The following is a 17,207-nucleotide window of genomic DNA, read 5'->3' on the forward strand; positions in this document are numbered from 1 at the left end:
TCGTCTGCTTTCTATTATCTTTTATTATCAAACAGATTTTTGCACTCAACTGCCGACCAATCAGAGAGCAGCTTCACACAAACAAAACAGCAGAAAAAAAAAAAAAAGAGTTTTATTCACAAGTTTCGGTGTTTGACCTTCAAACCCCAAAGAGCACCTGAACGCAGCACCGCCTCTGAGGCTCAAAGTTGCTCAGAGACTGGGATCATGTGACTCCTCGGGACAAGCGGGAGACGGCCTGAGAGTGGATGATGCTGTGGTGCGTTCAGGTTTAGTCAGTTTGTTAGACTCCAGGTGTTTCTCTTGTGAGGCTGTGAACAAAAGGCTGAACATCTGGAAGAACACAGGTGACGTCACATCTGGTCCACAGTTGCTTCATGTTTCAGCTCCGGCCGGCTCACCATTGTACAGAAGGTCCCTGAAGGCACCGCGGCCGTGTAACTGGGTCAGAACCCAGACAGGAAGTTACTGTTCAACTTACTGATCTGTGGGTCCTGGTTCCTGGACGTCAGGTCCAGTTTTTCCTTCCTGCTGGTGATTGTTTTTGTGTGTTTCAAACCAAATCTTTACGCCTCACTCTCAGGGTGTCGGTGCCGCGGCCCTGCCCAGTGTTCTAGGGAGAAGGGGCGTGGCAGTTAGTAGAACGCGATCGACAACGTTTCTAATCGCGCCAATCCAAAATCCGTTTTTAAAAAAAAAAAATTCAGTAAATGAAACTCGTCAATACACAGTTTGTCCAGCAGGGCGGCTCCACTGGCACCATCTACAGTGGGTGGAGTCGAGCGTGACATCACTCAATGAAACTGCTGACAAACTGATATCAGACCATGTAAATCAGTTGAGCTCTTAACGTTAGCACGGAGCTCATGGTACATTTTTAACTGACGCCCTCTGTGTCCCGTTTCTGTTACCATGGAAACGAAGGACATCGTGTTAGGAAAGCAGTGGCTGTAAGAAACGGCGAGGCGGCGAGCAGCTGAAACATGAGAAGCAGCTGCTTCGTCCTTTGACCCTGCACAGAAACACTGGAGCAGAGGACGCGGGGACGTTTCCCTGGAGACAAACACCGATGAAAAACAGACAAGTTAGAAAGAGCCCGCTATGCTACGCTCCCCGACGAGCGTGCTCTACGCCGACAGGTCCCCGTTGTCGAAGCGTTCCTGGTCGTAAACCTCAGCGACCACCTTCCTGCCGCCGAACCAGCGGTGGTTCAGCGCCTGGATGGCTCTGTTCATCTCGGCAGCTTCTGAGAACTCCACAAAGATCTTGACGATGACTTCGGCGTCGTCCTCCTCTCCCTGACGCTCCTGATAGATAATGACTCGCTTCACCTGGCCGAACTTCCCGCACTCCTCGGTGACCTCGCCCTCCAGGTCGTCGTCGATGTCATCGGGCCCGACCATGTTCCTCAAAACCATGACGGTGGACTGAAAGGAGATACGACAGGTCACGACCACTAGAACCAACGATTCGCCATTAGGGGTGGGCGGGACTGAAGCGTACCTCCTGCTTGCGCAGCAGCTTCCTCATCACCATGTGTCGGGCGCTGCTGCCGCTGATGCTCATGTGCTCCTGGTCGCTCAGCGGCTCCATGGCGCCGTCCTGCTGCACCTCCTGCTGACGCTCCTCCTCCTCTTTCTTCTTTGGATCAGCACCAAAGGAAACCGTCTGTGTTGGGGGCGTGGCCAGCACAGGGTTCACCAAGCCCACCTGAGGCACACCAGGTCTCACTGGGGTCACACCTGAAACAGGAAGCAGAAAGTGTTACCTGTTGGAGCACCTTTTATTGGTTAGCATCTTTGGATGAGCCTGGCTTCAAAATAAAGAGAGGTGAGACGTGTGGGCGGAGAAGACTGCCCCAAACTCAAGATGTGATGTCATGTGGGTGGAGCCTGTGTGTGTGTGTTGACAGGGCTCAGGTGTTCCTACCTGTGATGACACCTGGAGCCTGGTGGGCCATGACAGCCTGAGGGAGGCCTCCGAGCTGCTGGGACAGGAGCGCCGGTCCGGCCAGCGCTCCGAGCACCGATGCTCCCACCGCCTCCTGAACGCACCACAGAACATAATCAGTACAGCTGTCTCAAACACTACAATCCTGTACTACAGGAAACACTACATACCACTGCTTCTGTGCACATACAGGCAGAAAAACTACCGCACTGCATCTACTACACTTCTTAGAGCATGTTCCTGTGCCTTGTCTCTGGGGGGGCGGAGCTCCCTGAGTTACCTGAGCTGTGATCTTTGCGGTGGCGACGGCAGCAGCCATGGCGGCGGCAGTGGGCAGTCCACCAGACGTTGTTGGTGTGAGAAGGGGCATGGGTGGCGTCACGGCTTTGCCCACGCGCAGGTACTGACCACCCAGGTCGAACAGGTTCATGGAGGCGACAGCGTCCTGGGCCGACTGAGCCTTCTCATACTCTGCACGCAGGAAATGAGCAGACCGCCGTCAGAAGTCCCGCCTACATCACACAGAGCCCCACCCTGAACAGAGCTGTCTGTCAGCTGACAGGGAGCCCAGGTGTTCAGGTGTCACACCTGGGCTCCCCGTCAGCTGACAAGGCTAACTGAGCCTAACAAACCCTTAAAATGAAGTCGACCCGTCAGGCTGAGTTGCTATGGAAACAGATTGGTGAATCCAAACATGAGAACCGCAAGGGGGTGGGTCACTGACCCTGGGTGCACCTGAGAGGGTCCACACCCCTCTGCGTCTTCCCTGTTAAAGCTTTCACGCCGCGGCGGAGCCGATCGGCCGCTCACCGATGAAGCCGTAGCCTTTGTGCCGGCCCGTGGTCGGCTCGCGGGCCAGCATGCACGACTTGATCTTTCCAAAGGCCTCGAACACACTCTTGATGTCATCGTCGGAGAGGTCGGGGTGCACTGACGCCACGTAGATCCTGTTGAAGGCACGCGCTTCCTCCGCCAGCTGGTCGATGATTGGCTGAGCCTGGCCGATGTTGCTGGGCCTCCCGACCTGCGAGACAGCGAGAAGGGAAACTCAAAACCCGGCTCAGAGTCAGAGGAGGCGGGGCTTCATCATCAGCTGGACTCACCTTGATGTTCCGTCCTCCGAGGACAACTGAGTTCATCTGCTCCAGTGCAAGCTGCGCTGCTTCAGGCATCTCGTATTCCACGAAGGCGAAGCCCTGCAGGTGCCATGGCAACGGTTAGACCCGCCCACCTCAGAGTGTGGTGTGTGTGTTTTATATGAGTGTGTGTGTATGTGTGACCTTGTGCTTCATGGTCACAGAGTCCCAGGACATGTCGATGCTTTTGATTGGTCCAAAGGGGGCGAAGGCCTGCCTGATGGTGTCCTCTCCGAGTTCGTAGTAAATGGATCCAACGTACACGCGACACATGATGGCGAGCGCTCTCTGCCGCTGAGCCGCCACCTGAACAGACACACAGAAAGCAGAGAAGAAGAATCAGCCAGCAGCTCGCCGCTCAGCAAGGAGGCGCTGCACGCTGTTACTCACCGATTGCAGAGGAGACAGAGCGTCGCCCAAACCCATCGTCAGAGACGCCATCTGAGACACACATGAGAGAAAAGGTTCAGTGTGACGAAGCACAGGGGCGGAGCCAAGTCTGCACCCACTGCAGATGAAAAACACGAGTCAGCAGAAGTGTTCGTCAGAGCGGTGAGGCCAAGGGAGGTGAGAACCGGGGGCGGCCGTGGGCGGGGCTCAGTTTTGACCCATCGCAGCAGCCCATCGTTCTGTAACCACGTCACCAGACTTGTCGCGCTGACTTAAACGTCACAGACGCGCTGATGACGTGACGTTTGAGCGACGCGTGAAACCAATGGAGAGAAAGCGCGTGTTTGCTGACTCAGTGCAACACAACTGTCAGATTACACGTTTAACCTCCTCGGACCTGCGTCCACATGTGACGTCACATTTTGGGTTATTTAGACCAAAATACTCAACTTTGCTCTACATGGGCCTGATTTCCACCTACGAGGACGTTATGCTGCTACTGTTCTATCGACATTTTAAATGAAGATCCTCATATGTGGCTCTGATTTTTCTTAAAAACCAAAATAAGGTTAAAAAAAAAAAATCTGGTAATTTGGGCCCCAATCAGCCCGAATATCAAAGAGAAATTAAAAATGCTGCCGTGGAAGAGTTCAGGTCTCAGGAGGTTAAATAAAGTTTAAATCAAGGTTTCATTTGCATCACGTTCCTCGCGTGTGTTTGATCTTTGTGAGTCTTTTTTTGCCTTTCTGTGAAAGTTTTGTATCAATAAAATATTTTCTGACACCATGACGGCTCCATGATGTGGTGAATCCAAAACTAATAATCAATATCAGACTCTCCTCAGTGGCTGCCCGATTAATGCTTCAGCTCACCTGGGTGAGCGGGTCTGACTCCCACCGTGTGACTGCTGTTACCTATGCTGTTCCCTCTGACGCCCCGCCCCCTGAGCACACTTGTGAGGATACCTGCAGGTTGGTGATCTGCTGCTGCTGAGCCAGAGTCTGCTTGACGAGGACGCTCTTGATGCTCTGCTCCATTGCGTACTTCTTCGCCTGCACACAAACAGCCAATCACAGCTCGCCAGTCACAACAGCACGTGTGTGTGTGTGTGTGTGTGTGTGTTTATAGACCTTCTGCAGCGCCTCCGCCTGGTTGGGGGTGAGCGGTGGCAGCCCCAGCTTGGTGGTGGTGCTCTGTCCATTCTCCATGATGAGAGCCGGCCCTCCCTGTCAGAGATCAATACTGACTGATTAGCGATCAATCGCACAGACGATCAATCACAGCTGTTCTCTTCACGCTGTCAGAGGCTGCACCCATCCTAAACTTCACCCATACCCATCAGTCTGTGACATCACCTCAGACACAGCTGATGCCCCGCCTCCACTCACAGAGCTAAACAAACCTCCACTTAACGACTCTTCTTCTGCGTGGGTTTTTATTGTTTCCTTCATGCTGAACACAAACTTTATCATCATCGGTACGAGTGCAGCCACACAGGTGAGACCTTCACCTGCGCAGGTGAGGTCAGGCTGAACAGCCACAGAGACTCACACTCAGCTCCAACCACACCAGCAACCTGATTGACTGATGATCATGTTCTATTCAGAGTGCTGTAACAGGTGACCTGGATCAGCGTAGTGTACATCAAACAGTAGCAGTGGAAACAGAGGAGGAGGTCGTCGAGGCAACGGTGTACCTGCTGCTCGGTCTGTGGCGTTCTGTCAAATTCGGGGACCGCGGTGTTGGTTCGTGTGCCGCATTTTCCTCGTTTGTGGTTTTGATTTTTTTAGGACACTCAGTTCACCTGATCTCAGGTGAGCAGGTACGAACAGGTCTGCTACTCCAGGATCATCAGCATCTTTAGAATAACACACCTGTATCTTCATGTGTTCATTTCTAATGTGGAACTTCACCTGCGTACAGGTGATGATCAGTTCCCACAGTGATACACTCAGGTGAGAAGTGAACCACCTTCTCAGTACAGGTGAGCGAAACTACCACCGTGGACGGTAAGTTGGCACTTTAACCCTCCTAGGTTGTTAGCTTAGCATCAGCAGCTAGCAGAACCGTCCAGAACTTCCGTGCTAACAGTTAGCCTAGCTGAGCCGCGCGCACACCGTTGATCACAGAGAACCGATCAGCGGCTGATCGATTAATCGACCTCTGCGGTCGGTTCCGGTCAGTCTGTGGTGTCGAACCGATTGTGTTACGGAGCACGCGCCGAGGGTCCCTGCTGTTAGCATTAGCTTAGCTTCGTGTTTCCATCCAGGCACATTTCGGATCGTACCGCAGAAACGGCCGCCGCCATACAGCTGCTCCCGCGCTGCGCTCCGCCGCTCCCGCGCTGCTCTCCCCGCTCTCCGCTCGCTTCGGTTCGGATGGTTCTGCGCTCGGAGTCCCCGCAGTCCGCACCGCGGCTCCGGCTGACGTCACTTCCTCTGACAGAAGAGTGTTTGAACAAACGACAACTTCAGGAGCTGAAGCCGGAAGCAGGACCAGTTTTTTCTCAGAACTTTATGGAGGAGACAAAATTATATTACAATGGAACGGCGTGTCAAATTAAACAACTAAGATACATATCAACATTAAAAGGAGAGAGAAGAAAAGGAAATAAAAAATAAATTAAAGAAAAAAAGAAAAGGAAAAAAGCGAGAGATACAGTGACACTGAATAATTAAACAAGGACATTAAATATAGTACAAACATTTACAGTTTTTAAAGCTTTTTTTGTTGTGAGAGGAGCAAATTGTATTCACATAGAGTTCAATTTCTTTCCTAAAAGTGAGAAAGTGAGGTTCCTTGCTTGAAAACTTACATTTATGGATATGGCATTTGGCGAGGATTAAAATCAGATTAATAAGGTAAAAAGCATTCGAGTCTTTCCTGCTAAAGTCAGTGTAACCAAATAACACATTTTGGTAAAAAAGCACAAAATTTGATAAGATGTTCTTAGAGATGAAAACAGCAATATCTTTCCACAAAATCTGCGTAGAGGTACGAGACCAGAGTAGATGTGAGCAGGTCTCTGGGGCGATCTTACAGAAGTAGCAAAGAGTATCTATATCCCTCTTATATTTTGAAGGAAGCATTTAACAGGGTAAAATCTATGAATTAGCTTAAATAAAATTTCCTTCCCTTTGTTAGTAAGGAGGAATTTTTGTGGCAAACACCAAACTTTTTTTCCCAGTCAATGTCCTTGACAAAATTAGACCAGAAAGAAATGGAAGGAGGAATGGAGACAAGTGGCTCTTGAAAAAGAGACCTAATCTTGGCATTCACACCTTTACAAGAGGAGAAACAAATCTGACCTAAAGGAGTCTCTCAGGACAGAGCGGGACAAGAACAGGAGTGGGGAGGCAGTGGTATTTCTAAACAACATGGACAGAGCAGACGGTATGGCATCAAAACCAATACAAAACTCCCTTGGGGATACTGGGATGTTATATCCGGATAGGAACTCTGAGTAATTGTATAATAAGCCTGCGTTATTGAATAGTTGACTTAGTAGAAGAATACCATTATTAAACCAGTTTTCAAAGAACAGCGACTTGTAAAGAGTGTTAGTTGTTCCAAATATAAAACCTTTGTGGAGAAAAGTTGTGTTTATAGATTAAGGACTATGCCAAAAGAGCTTGTTGATGAACGTTTGAGAGTTTCATTGGGATTTTCTGAATATTGTAGTTACAGAGAAGAATAAAGTCCAAGCTACCCAAATGTGAAAAGATAGGATGAGAAATTAAGTTCCAGATGGAGTTTGGGTTTTTGAGATGTTTTTTAATCCAATTTATTTTGAAAGTGTAATTTAGGGAGCTGAAAGACCAACATCTAACTACAGAAGAGTGCCAGAGATGGATGACGGGTGATGATGATGGCGGAATACAAGAACACAACAATAAAAATAATAAAATTAAAATATTAGAAGTCCAAAATGTAATGTATTTTAATTTCCTTTGTGTTTTCAAGGTCTTTAACTGTAGCACTGTGTTTGTTGCAGAAGTGTTTAATATAGGCTTTGCAGTCTGTCCATCATTTTGTATGAATAGGAATTTTCCCCAAGAGCAGCAGAGGTCGGAGGAAGTAGGTAGTGAATTAAATCTTTCCCTTCAAAACAGACTTTAAGTTCGAGTTTTTGGTTTATTGGTCTGTCTGTAATAATAAACATCATTCTGAAAGAGTCTGGGATTTATACACATGGATACAACAGGTGACAAACAGCTTCAGTGTGGAAGTGACACAAACAACAAGAATAGTTCTCAAGCTTAAACCTCTCCAGTGTCCGTATGATGAAGTACTTTAAACGAAGCTCCACTAACTTTGTTGCTTAACCAGAATTTCCCTCCATGAATTTGGCTCCATTTAAATTCTCCAGATAAAGAAGTCCAACAGGATTGTGTAGGTTTGTTTATCTCTACACCACTCTCTCAAAGGTTTGTACATGTGAGTTGGTGCACTAAGTGTAATTCCCACATTGCCACATGGATAGACGGATCTAAAAATAGCCAGCTGGAATGTTAATGGACTGAATAATGTAATTAAGAAAAAGACCGTTTTAACATCACCCTAACCCTGGAACGGGCAAAAGTGCAGGGCTGTCGGTTCTGAGTCATAAAACTTTGTCTTAACTTCACTGAGGCAAAAGTAGATAAGGAGGGTAGATATAAACTAGTACGTGGACAATTATTAGATACACCAGTAATTTTATGTAATATTTATGCTCCCAATTCAGACACGCCTACGCTTTTCATCATTTATCACAGCTTCTTTTGGAATCGCACGGTGCACAAACAATAGTAGGCGCAGACTTCAACCAAATACTAGACTGAGACCAGGATTTCTCAAAAGTGGTAGGTGGCGTTTGAATGTGTCCTTACTGTTATTACTAAAATGATCAGGGATGACATCTAATTTTTAAGGAGACAAGAGGTTGAGAGGACACTACATTGGCTATGAAAGCGTATTTGAGAGGGAGGATCAGTTCCTTTGCTTCCTTTAAGAAGAAGACAGGCAATGAAAATATCACCACACTGGAGTCTGAGCCAAAAACCCTCGGGCACAAGGATAGGGCTATGCTAAATAAAACCAGTACTGCTAAACAGAAGTTGGACACACTGTGTAATAAAAAGGCAGGATGCGCTCTGCTTCGTACAAACCAGCCATCCTTTAAATGTCGCGTTTCTTTGGAAACATTTAGCTCTACCATCAAAGCTTTGATCACATTGTTACTTTGTTAAAGACGTCCTGTCCGCACCACCTCATACTCAGCATCACCAACTCGCCGTTTGACCATGAAGGCTCTTTTCCACTCGGCGAGTAACTTTGAGCCTGAAGTGTGTAGCGTTGCTCTCAGGTCCAGGACATACCAAGCCTCGCGTTTAGAGGGGCTTGGACCCTCCTCTCAGTTAGTGAAACGGTGCGCAGCAGCACTGCTTCCAGACATCGCGCTGCATAATCCACCAGATTACCAGCCAGGCCTACATGAAGACTGTACTCTCATATTCTTACAGCACGTCCCACCAGGGGGAGAACACTGCTCCCATCCTCACCTGGTTCCTCTGTGCACACACAGTTCAGTCTCGTTTACCTCCTCTGTGTGTGTTTACAGGAAGTGTGTGTGTTATTGATCACACGGAGCGGTGATTGGTGATCGATCAGTTTCTCTGACTTTATTTAAACATGTCAAACACATTTACACATTTATTCCATTATGAAACAGCATGCTAGCAACAACTAATCAATATCTCATCTCTGAGCAGCCTCCAGCAGCACGTTACCATGGTGATGATGAGTGATTTCATGGATGGAGCAGAACGCCGTCGATAGTCTCGGATCAATAAATACGCGATGTTCTACACAGGAAACGTTCTTTAGGTCTTCAGGTTCCACCCTGGCCCTGCTGAAGTTCATCAGGAGGCCTCAGAAGGCTCTCCGGCAGGAGGACAGAACCCGGAGGAACTTCTAGAAGGGCATTCCTCCGGAGATCTGCCGGGCCACCTGCTCGTCCGGGGTCTCCTCCCGCTCCGGCCTCCTCTCCTGGTTCCAGTCCTTCAGACCCTCGGGCAGCGTCGTGTCTTCGTCCTCGCCGCCGGTTCCTTCCACGAACTCCTCATAAGTCGACTTCTCAGTGAAGGGCCGTTTGCCGAGCAGCTCCACCATGTCGTTCTTATCCAGAACCTCCTTCTCCAGTAGCCGCTGCGCCACCTGCCAACGCCACAGAGGACAGGTGAGCACAGAATGATCACGGGCAGAAGCACGCAGGACCCTGCTCCGCAGAACTGAACCAGAACCGCCCAGAGCCTCGTGACTCAGTGGCTTTCTGAGGCACGTAGAACACAGCTGAGCCTACCTTCTCCACCTCGGCCTTCTTGTCGTTGAGGAGTTGCTGTGTTCTCTGGTACGCTTCGCTGATCAGGGTTCTGACCTCGGTATCGATGAGGCGGGCCGTGGCCTCGCTGTACGGCTTCTCCAGAACCATCTCGCCCTGGCGCGGCAGGTCGAAGGACACCTGGCCCACCTTCGGGTTCATCCCAAACTGAACGATCTGCAGGAGAACACAAGGAGGAGGTCAGACCGAGCAGAACCCCCACAGGAACAACTTCATTTCCAAAACCTGCACTAACAAAAACACGACTGGAGCTCATCAAAGAGCCAAAGCTTCGAGGTTCACGTCTCCCCCCGAACTCGGCTTTAAAGGTTCTCGTTCGAACGTCATCCTGAGACTTACAGTGAAGGCTAACACCTGCAACACCTCTCAGGTATCACACCTGCCTCACACAGCCTGAGGCTGTTAAGCCTCTGGAAATAGGTTGATTCTGTTCATTTGAAGGTATCGTCTTCATCGGGTGACTCCTTCAGTCTCAGCTGACTGCAGGTTGCAGTCTTATTGGACATCTGCACAAAGACCGACACCTGACGACCAATGGGCTGTCAGGTCAGTTTATGATCATTAATATGCAAACTGTCACGACCACTCATCAACAGCCACTGATCAATGTCCATGAGTGGCGTCCACAGAGAGCCGGGGAATGGCTGCAATCACAGCATTGTAGCATGGTGACAGGTTAGGCCCCCTCACACGTCATGTAAATGCCCATTGTTCCATCAGTGGTGCTGCAGTCAGGCGTTGTGCAGATGTCTTGTTTATAAGGTTGAAACCTGCATTCAGCTGAGACTGACGGAGTCACCTGATGATGATGAAACGTCCAGATGATTGAGCTTCAAGACTCTGGCTTACGGCTAAACTGTGGATCCAAATGCTGGCGACTCTTTCTCAGGTGTTTCTAAAGTTAAACCTGACTGGCTCATTCTGATTCATGCACTCGGCCCAAACTACACAGAGCTTTAAGACTTCTGGAGGCGCCGTGGATCAGAGCTGCCGTGGATCAGAGCTGCCGTGGATCAGAGCTGCCGTGGATCAGAGCTCTCTGCTGCTGTGCTTTTAACATGAAAGCCCCAAACAGAGAAGCCCCTCAAAATAAACAGCTGATGAAGAAGAACGGTACTAATCACTCCGATGATGGCGTCGGCGGTGTGCAAAGAGAAAACACCCGTATTGACGGCTCACCTGGGCGTAGGCGCTTTGCGTCACCTTTCGCAGGTCGTCCTGAGCGCCCGTGGTGATCCGGCCGAAGAAGATCTCCTCCGAGACTCGGCCCCCCAGAGTCATGCACATGCGGTCCAGCAGCTGCTCCTTCGTGTACAGGTACTGCTCTTTGGGCAGGTACTGCGCGTAGCCCAGACCCTTCCCTCTGGGGATGATGGACACCTGTGCAGGTCACAACACAAACTGATGAGTCTGCACCAGCCCCCATTCAAATTTCACTCAATTGTGCAGCTACAGCACCGCGGCGATCGAGTCACCTTCAGCAGCGGATCGGCATGCTCCAGGAACCATCCGGCTACGGCGTGCCCGGCCTCATGATACGCCACCGTCTTCTTCTCCTCGGGCTGCAGGACCTGAGTCTTTTTCTCCAGGCCTTCAGACGGGAAGAGACGCTGTATGAAATCACCCTGCAGCCAACGCCACGCTCCAACATTCGAACTCTCGCACTCACCTCCGATGACCCTCTCGATGGCCTGCTCGAAGTGCTTCTGGCTGATAGCGTCTGAAAGGTGGCGAGCGGCAATCAGAGCCGCCTCGTTACAAACGTTGGCGATGTCGGCACCTGATTGGAGGAGAGCGGGGAGGACAAAGGTGTGTCTTGGACCAAGCAGGTGCACAAAGTCTGAAACGACATTCAGCAGCGCTTACCTGAAAATCCAGGTGTGAGGGCGGCCATCTTCCTGGCCAGAGAGTCTTTGTCCATGTCAGGCTCGAGCTTCAGAGGCCGCAGGTGGACTTTAAAGATGGACGCCCGACCTTTGATGTCAGGAGGGCCTTAGAGGAGAAGGATATCACCTGATTGTGACCTCACACGAGCTCATATGGAAGATGTACACGGCTCGCCTGGCGCTCTGACTCACCGATGTAGATCTGCCTGTCGAAGCGGCCGGGTCTCATCAGCGCCGGGTCCAGGATGTCGGGTCTGTTGGTTCCCGCCAGGACGACCACGTTGGTGGCGGTGTTGAAGCCTGCGGCGCAGAAAGCAGTGAGCTATCGCCATGTCTTCATCATTACAAAGCTGAGTTTAGCTCCACCCACCGTCCATCTCTACCAGCAGCTGGTTCAGCGTGTTCTCCTGCTCACTCTGACCGCCAAAGTTGCCCCGCCCCCTTTTGCGCCCCACAGCGTCGATCTCGTCAATGAAGAGGATGCAGGGGGCGTTCTTCCTCGCCATGACGAAGAGATCTCTCACCTGGGAAGGAAATGACATCAGCTCCAATGCCAGACTCCTCCCCCAACAGAGCCACGTGATTTTGAACACGTTGGCAAACAGGAAGTGAGGTAACCACAGTTAGTAAAACACACTCACCCTGGCGGGGCCGACGCCCACAAACATCTCCAGGAACTCGGAGCCGTTGACGGTGATGAAGGGCACGTTTGCCTCGCCCGCTGTTGCTTTGGCGAGAAGCGTTTTTCCAGTGCCAGGAGGACCGGTCAAGATGGCGCCCTGCTCACAGACATCAACATAAACGCCATCAGTGGTGACCCTACAGGCCCCGCCCACACCTCACAGTTTTATCTTTGGCTGAATGGTGGCACTGACCATCTGACCTGTGTCATAACCCCGCCCCCTTCGACTCTCACCTTGGGGATCTTGGCGCCGAGGTCCTGGTACTGTTTGGGGTTCTTCAGGAAGTTCACGAACTCCATGATCTCCAGCTTGGCCTCCTCGCAGCCCGCCACGTCTTTGAACTTCACGTCGATTTCGTCTTTCAGAATCTTCGCCGTTGTCTCGCTGACGCTGAACAGCCCGCCCATCCCCCGGCCAGGACGTCCCGCCCCTGCCGGTCCTCGCCGCAGCATGAAGAGTAGGAAGCCAATGATGAGCACGGTGGGGAGCATGCTCAGTAGGAACGTGCTGGAAGAGGGAGACAGGCGTGGTTAGAGGTGTAGGCCTGAGGTGGAGCTGAGGCCGGAGGTCGTGCTCGTACCCGTCGCTCTCGGTGGAGTAGACCACGGGCAGCCTGTTCTCGCCCTCGATGCCGAGCTCGTACTGCGCCGTCTCCAGGTTCCTCTCAAACGTGTCCACGCTGCCGATGTTGAACCAGACGTACTGCTGCGAGACACACACGAGAACCCGCTCAGAACCGAGCGCGGCGCCTAGAACGCTGCTCTGCAGACAGAAACACACTCACCCCGTCCGCCGGCGTCTTCCCCGCAGAGAAAACCACCTTCACGTAGCGCTTGTTCACCACCTCCAACCGATCCACCTGCCGAAGATGCACAGCAGCGGTCAGCTTCCTGTTTGTACATCATCAGGTCCAAACGTTTTAAACTTGGTTTGAGGAACCACTGTAACCAGCTTTGACCTGATTGGTTTTTCATGTCTGCGTGACAGAGTTCATTCAGGAAGTGGAGTTACGGGACAGTCACACCAGCGCCCCCTGGTGTTCCTGCCCCATTACTCCATGGGAACGTGCAACTATTCAAAAAATGGCTGCATTTCACCTGCCGCAGAGACACGACCACTTTACTTTCAGAGCGTCTGACGACATCATCGTGAACTAAGAGGCCCAGCGGCCGTCCTCACCACGCCTTTGGACAGGTAGTTGTTGACAAAGTCTTTCCAGGTGACCTCGCGTCCTCCGTCCCTCAGGAAGAAGTAGTAAGTGACGGTGGTCCAGAACGCCACCCCGCTCAGGAAGTACATCCGGAATTCCCTATCGTCCCAGGGCACCTCCCCCTGAAACAGACAACAGCTGAGACCAGAGCTCACTTACACCTGGACAGGTAAGAGGTGACAGGAGGAGAGAATGACCTTCTGCAGACGGCTGTACCAGTGTGACTCATCCTTACGACCTCCTCGCTTTCCCCCGCCGCTGCTGCCACCTGCTCCCCCCCCTCCTCCCGTTGACCTCCCCGATGCTCTCTGTGAGTTAGCGGGTTTGGATTCTGAGAAAAATAAAAATAAAAATCTGGGACTCAAACAGCAACAAACATCAAAACATCCACCTGACGGAGCATCGGGTGAACAAGAACAGAGAGACATTCAGCAGGCAGACACCATCTCTACTTTTAAGATTCAAACTTTCCTTTTTGCTAAAGCATATAGTTAGGGTTACAGTAAAGGGCAGTAGAGGTCAGTCGAGGTCAGCAGAGAGCAGTAGAGGTCAGTAGATTTCAGTAGAGGTCAGTAAAGAGCAGGAGAGGTCAGTAAAGAGCAGCAGAGAGCAGGAGAGGTCAGTAGAGAGCAGTAGAGGTCAGAGGTCAGTAGAGAGCAGTAGAGGTCAGTAGAGAGCAGTAGAGGTCAGTAGAGAGCAGTAGAGGTCAGAGGTCAGTAGAGAGCAGTAGAGGTCAGTAGAGAGCAGTAGAGGTCAGGGGTCAGTAGAGAGCAGCAGAGGTCAGTAAAGAGCAGGAGAGGTCAGTAGAGAGCAGTAGAGGTCAGTAGAGAGCAGTAGAGGTCAGTAGATTTCAGTAGAGGTCAGGGGTCAGTAGAGAGCAGTAGAGGTCAGTAAAGAGCAGGAGAGGTCAGTAAAGAGCAGTAGAGGTCAGTAAAGAGCAGGAGAGGTCAGTAGAGAGCAGTAGAGGTCAGTAGAGAGCAGTAGAGGTCAGAGGTCAGTAGAGAGCCGTAGAGGTCAGTAGATTTCAGTAGAGGTCAGGGGTCAGTAGAGAGCAGTAGAGGTCAGTAGAGAGCAGTAGAGGTCAGAGGTCAGTAGAGAGCAGTAGAGAGCAGTAGAGGTCAGTAAAGAGCAGTAGAGAGCAGTAGAGGTCAGTAGATTTCAGTAGAGGTCAGGGGTCAGTAGAGAGCAGCAGAGGTCAGTAAAGAGCAGGAGAGGTCAGTAAAGAGCAGTAGAGGTCAGTAGAGAGCAGGAGAGGTCAGTAGAGAGCAGTAGAGGTCAGTAGATTTCAGTAGAGGTCAGAGGTCAGTAGATTTCAGTAGAGGTCAGTAGATTTCAGTAGAGGTCAGGGGTCAGTAGAGAGCAGAGGTCAGTAGAGAGCAGTAGAGGTCAGTAGAGAGCAGTAGAGGTCAGTAGATTTCAGTAGAGAGCAGAGGTCAGTAGAGAGCAGAGGTCAGTAGAGAGCAGTAGAGGTCAGTAAAGAGCAGTAGAGAGCAGTAGAGGTCAGTAGAGAGCAGTAGAGGTCAGAGGTCAGTAGAGAGCAGTAGAGGTCAGTAGATTTCAGGTTTCTACCTTTGGCTGCAGCTTCAGCTTCGGAGTGTTTCTGCGTTTTCTGACTGTCTGGAAAATATTTCTCGAAACCTGAAGAAAGAAAGCAGATTGTACAGGAAGTGACATCACACACAGATGAGGGCATCACAGCTGATCTACCAGAGCCATTCCACTTCCTATTAAACTCAGCAGGGGGCGCTATAGAAACAGCTCAGTGATCACAAGAACAGGAAGGCCACACGAGGGCGGGTCTAAATTTGATTAGCCGGTACCTTTTGGAGGTTTAGAGCTCAGCCTCCTGTAGGCTCCCAGCAGGTCACTCAACAGGCTCCGCCCACTCTGCACCTGTGCTGTGGTTGAAGATGTTACCTGAGTGAACAGACAGGTCAGCAGATCAGAGTACATAGTGCTGAAGGCGCTGACATCATGGTTCGATCAGTCTGCCTGAAGTTTAACAGGAAGTTTGCAACCCCTTCTCTTCTGTATGTGGCGGCGTGGCGGTCTAACCTGCGTCACGTTTCACCAGTTTCAGGTAAAACAGCCTCAAACTGACACACCTGAGTTCACCTTTGTTTCTTTGGTGGACTCCAGGATGTTAATACATTCTGTTGGCTAACCTGACAAACATTTCCCGCTGCTTCTTTGCTGAGTGATGACCTCACAGCGAGCAGCATCTTTGACTACGCAGAGCTTTGCATGGAGGAAGAGAAGACTTCCTGTCAGCTGATTTTAATGACTGTTCAGAGAACATTACTTTGAAACACATCAAAAACACTCATCCTGCTTCAGGCTGCTGTTCCCAGGTATGACTCCATAAACAGCAGCTTCTGTAGCGACGAATCGGAGTGCCAAGCAGCTCCATTGGCTGCCTGTACACAACACAGGAAGTTAAAGCCAACACCTAATGAACGCCATCATAATCAGGTCTCCTGAGACACTACAGGTGTAGTAACCATGGTGACTGTGATGGAGCCCAAAGCTCTTTGGAGGCAGCTGATACTCCTCAGCTCAGAGTGTTCGTAGTCACCGCTTACATTGTTATGCGAATATTCACACAGTCACCTGATTGGTTAGTTGTGTGAGTCTGAGTTGCCGTAGGCGTTTTCTCAGTCTATGTCTCAGGCGGTTGTACCTGTGCAGGTGTTCTGCCTCGACTACTGTCCGCTTACAAAGATCCGAGGGATCCAGGACTATTCCCCATTGGTCAGGGGTTACTGATGTCATATCCTCTAACTTCTCCAGCATCAGTTACCATGGAGATGAAGAGATAAGAAGTGAACCGCCACTTTAACGCAGGTGTACATTGTACACCTGTCTGTAGCTGGTATCAGTGCACTTCCTGTTTGTTTATGGTAAGCTTGCAGCCAGCTGCCCCTGCGGGTCCCGCGGCCTTCGCGCAGCCTCAGCCCAGAGTTCGGCCTCCCGCTGGCTCTGGGCTCCGGACTGCGGGATTAGCCTCTTAGCATGTTAGCCCCGTCGTGCACCTACCAGCCTGGCCGGAGCTCCGGAGGGCGGCAGCAGGCGGAAAAGGCCGCGGCAGCCCGCCGACAGCCGCAGGTAGCGGTGAGCCATCCTCCGGCTCTCTCACGCTGATGCGAGCCGAGCTAAACGCGTTTCAAGTTCACCCCAGTTGCTCCGTGACAGCAACGCGCCGACATGTTTACCTGCAGCTCTTCTTCGTCTACTACCTTGTTGCTGACTCCGCCCTCTGGCGCCCCCTGCGGCCGCTAAGGAGCCGCAAACAACCTTTTAGAAGAAGCATAGAGAAGGATCTCCACAACAACTATGCAGGGATCAATATTTTCTGCATTTTTCCGTGCGCAAATATATTTTTATGGCTTAAAAACAAACAAAAAGATCATGAAACAGCTCCCAGTTAAACAAACTGTAACACAACATTTTTTTTCAGCTATTTATTAATACGTAACTTTTATGTATATATATATGCCTTTATATATTGTGCTATTCGTAGTTAGTGTATTGTCTGTCTCTGTTAATGTTTGTTTATAATGGAGCATTGTA

At 50.6% G+C, this 17,207-nt stretch overlaps 2 protein-coding genes across 4 annotated transcripts; both read right to left on the reverse strand.

Moving 5' to 3' along the window:
* Positions 1–5: 5 nt before the first annotated feature.
* puf60a (poly-U binding splicing factor a) lies at positions 6–5,928 on the reverse strand. Of its 2 annotated transcripts, none has more exons than XM_004572428.3 (11): positions 5,764–5,928; positions 4,607–4,702; positions 4,442–4,528; positions 3,477–3,527; positions 3,231–3,392; positions 3,054–3,146; positions 2,761–2,974; positions 2,231–2,421; positions 1,930–2,044; positions 1,504–1,742; positions 6–1,427 (listed from the first exon to the last, which is right to left on the reverse strand). In XM_004572428.3, exons 1-11 carry the CDS (start codon positions 5,782–5,784, stop codon positions 1,128–1,130), a joined length of 1,569 nt encoding a protein of 522 aa, XP_004572485.1. In that variant the 5' UTR covers positions 5,785–5,928; the 3' UTR covers positions 6–1,127. The 2 variants fall into 2 exon arrangements, with proteins under 2 accessions (XP_004572485.1, XP_004572486.1); XM_004572429.5 differs by lacking the exon at positions 5,764–5,928 and adding an exon at positions 5,173–5,720.
* Positions 5,929–9,113: 3,185 nt separating this feature from the next.
* On the reverse strand, positions 9,114–16,891 carry afg3l2 (AFG3-like AAA ATPase 2). Of its 2 annotated transcripts, none has more exons than XM_014411426.3 (17): positions 16,674–16,891; positions 15,458–15,554; positions 15,207–15,275; positions 13,835–13,968; positions 13,607–13,759; positions 13,212–13,286; positions 13,008–13,129; positions 12,661–12,934; positions 12,386–12,523; positions 12,115–12,268; positions 11,937–12,044; positions 11,725–11,850; positions 11,528–11,638; positions 11,334–11,449; positions 11,038–11,238; positions 9,820–10,014; positions 9,114–9,674 (listed from the first exon to the last, which is right to left on the reverse strand). In XM_014411426.3, the coding sequence occupies exons 1-17, from the start codon at positions 16,755–16,757 to the stop codon at positions 9,432–9,434; spliced, it is 2,400 nt and encodes a 799-aa protein (XP_014266912.2). In that variant the 5' UTR covers positions 16,758–16,891; the 3' UTR covers positions 9,114–9,431. The 2 variants fall into 2 exon arrangements, with proteins under 2 accessions (XP_014266912.2, XP_004572477.2); XM_004572420.4 differs by having other exon boundaries at positions 13,008–13,132.
* Positions 16,892–17,207: the final 316 nt, after the last annotated feature.

The sequence above is a fragment of the Maylandia zebra genome, linkage group LG18, assembly GCF_041146795.1.
Source record: "Maylandia zebra isolate NMK-2024a linkage group LG18, Mzebra_GT3a, whole genome shotgun sequence".
In the NCBI taxonomy this organism is placed as follows: Eukaryota; Metazoa; Chordata; class Actinopteri; order Cichliformes; family Cichlidae; genus Maylandia; species Maylandia zebra.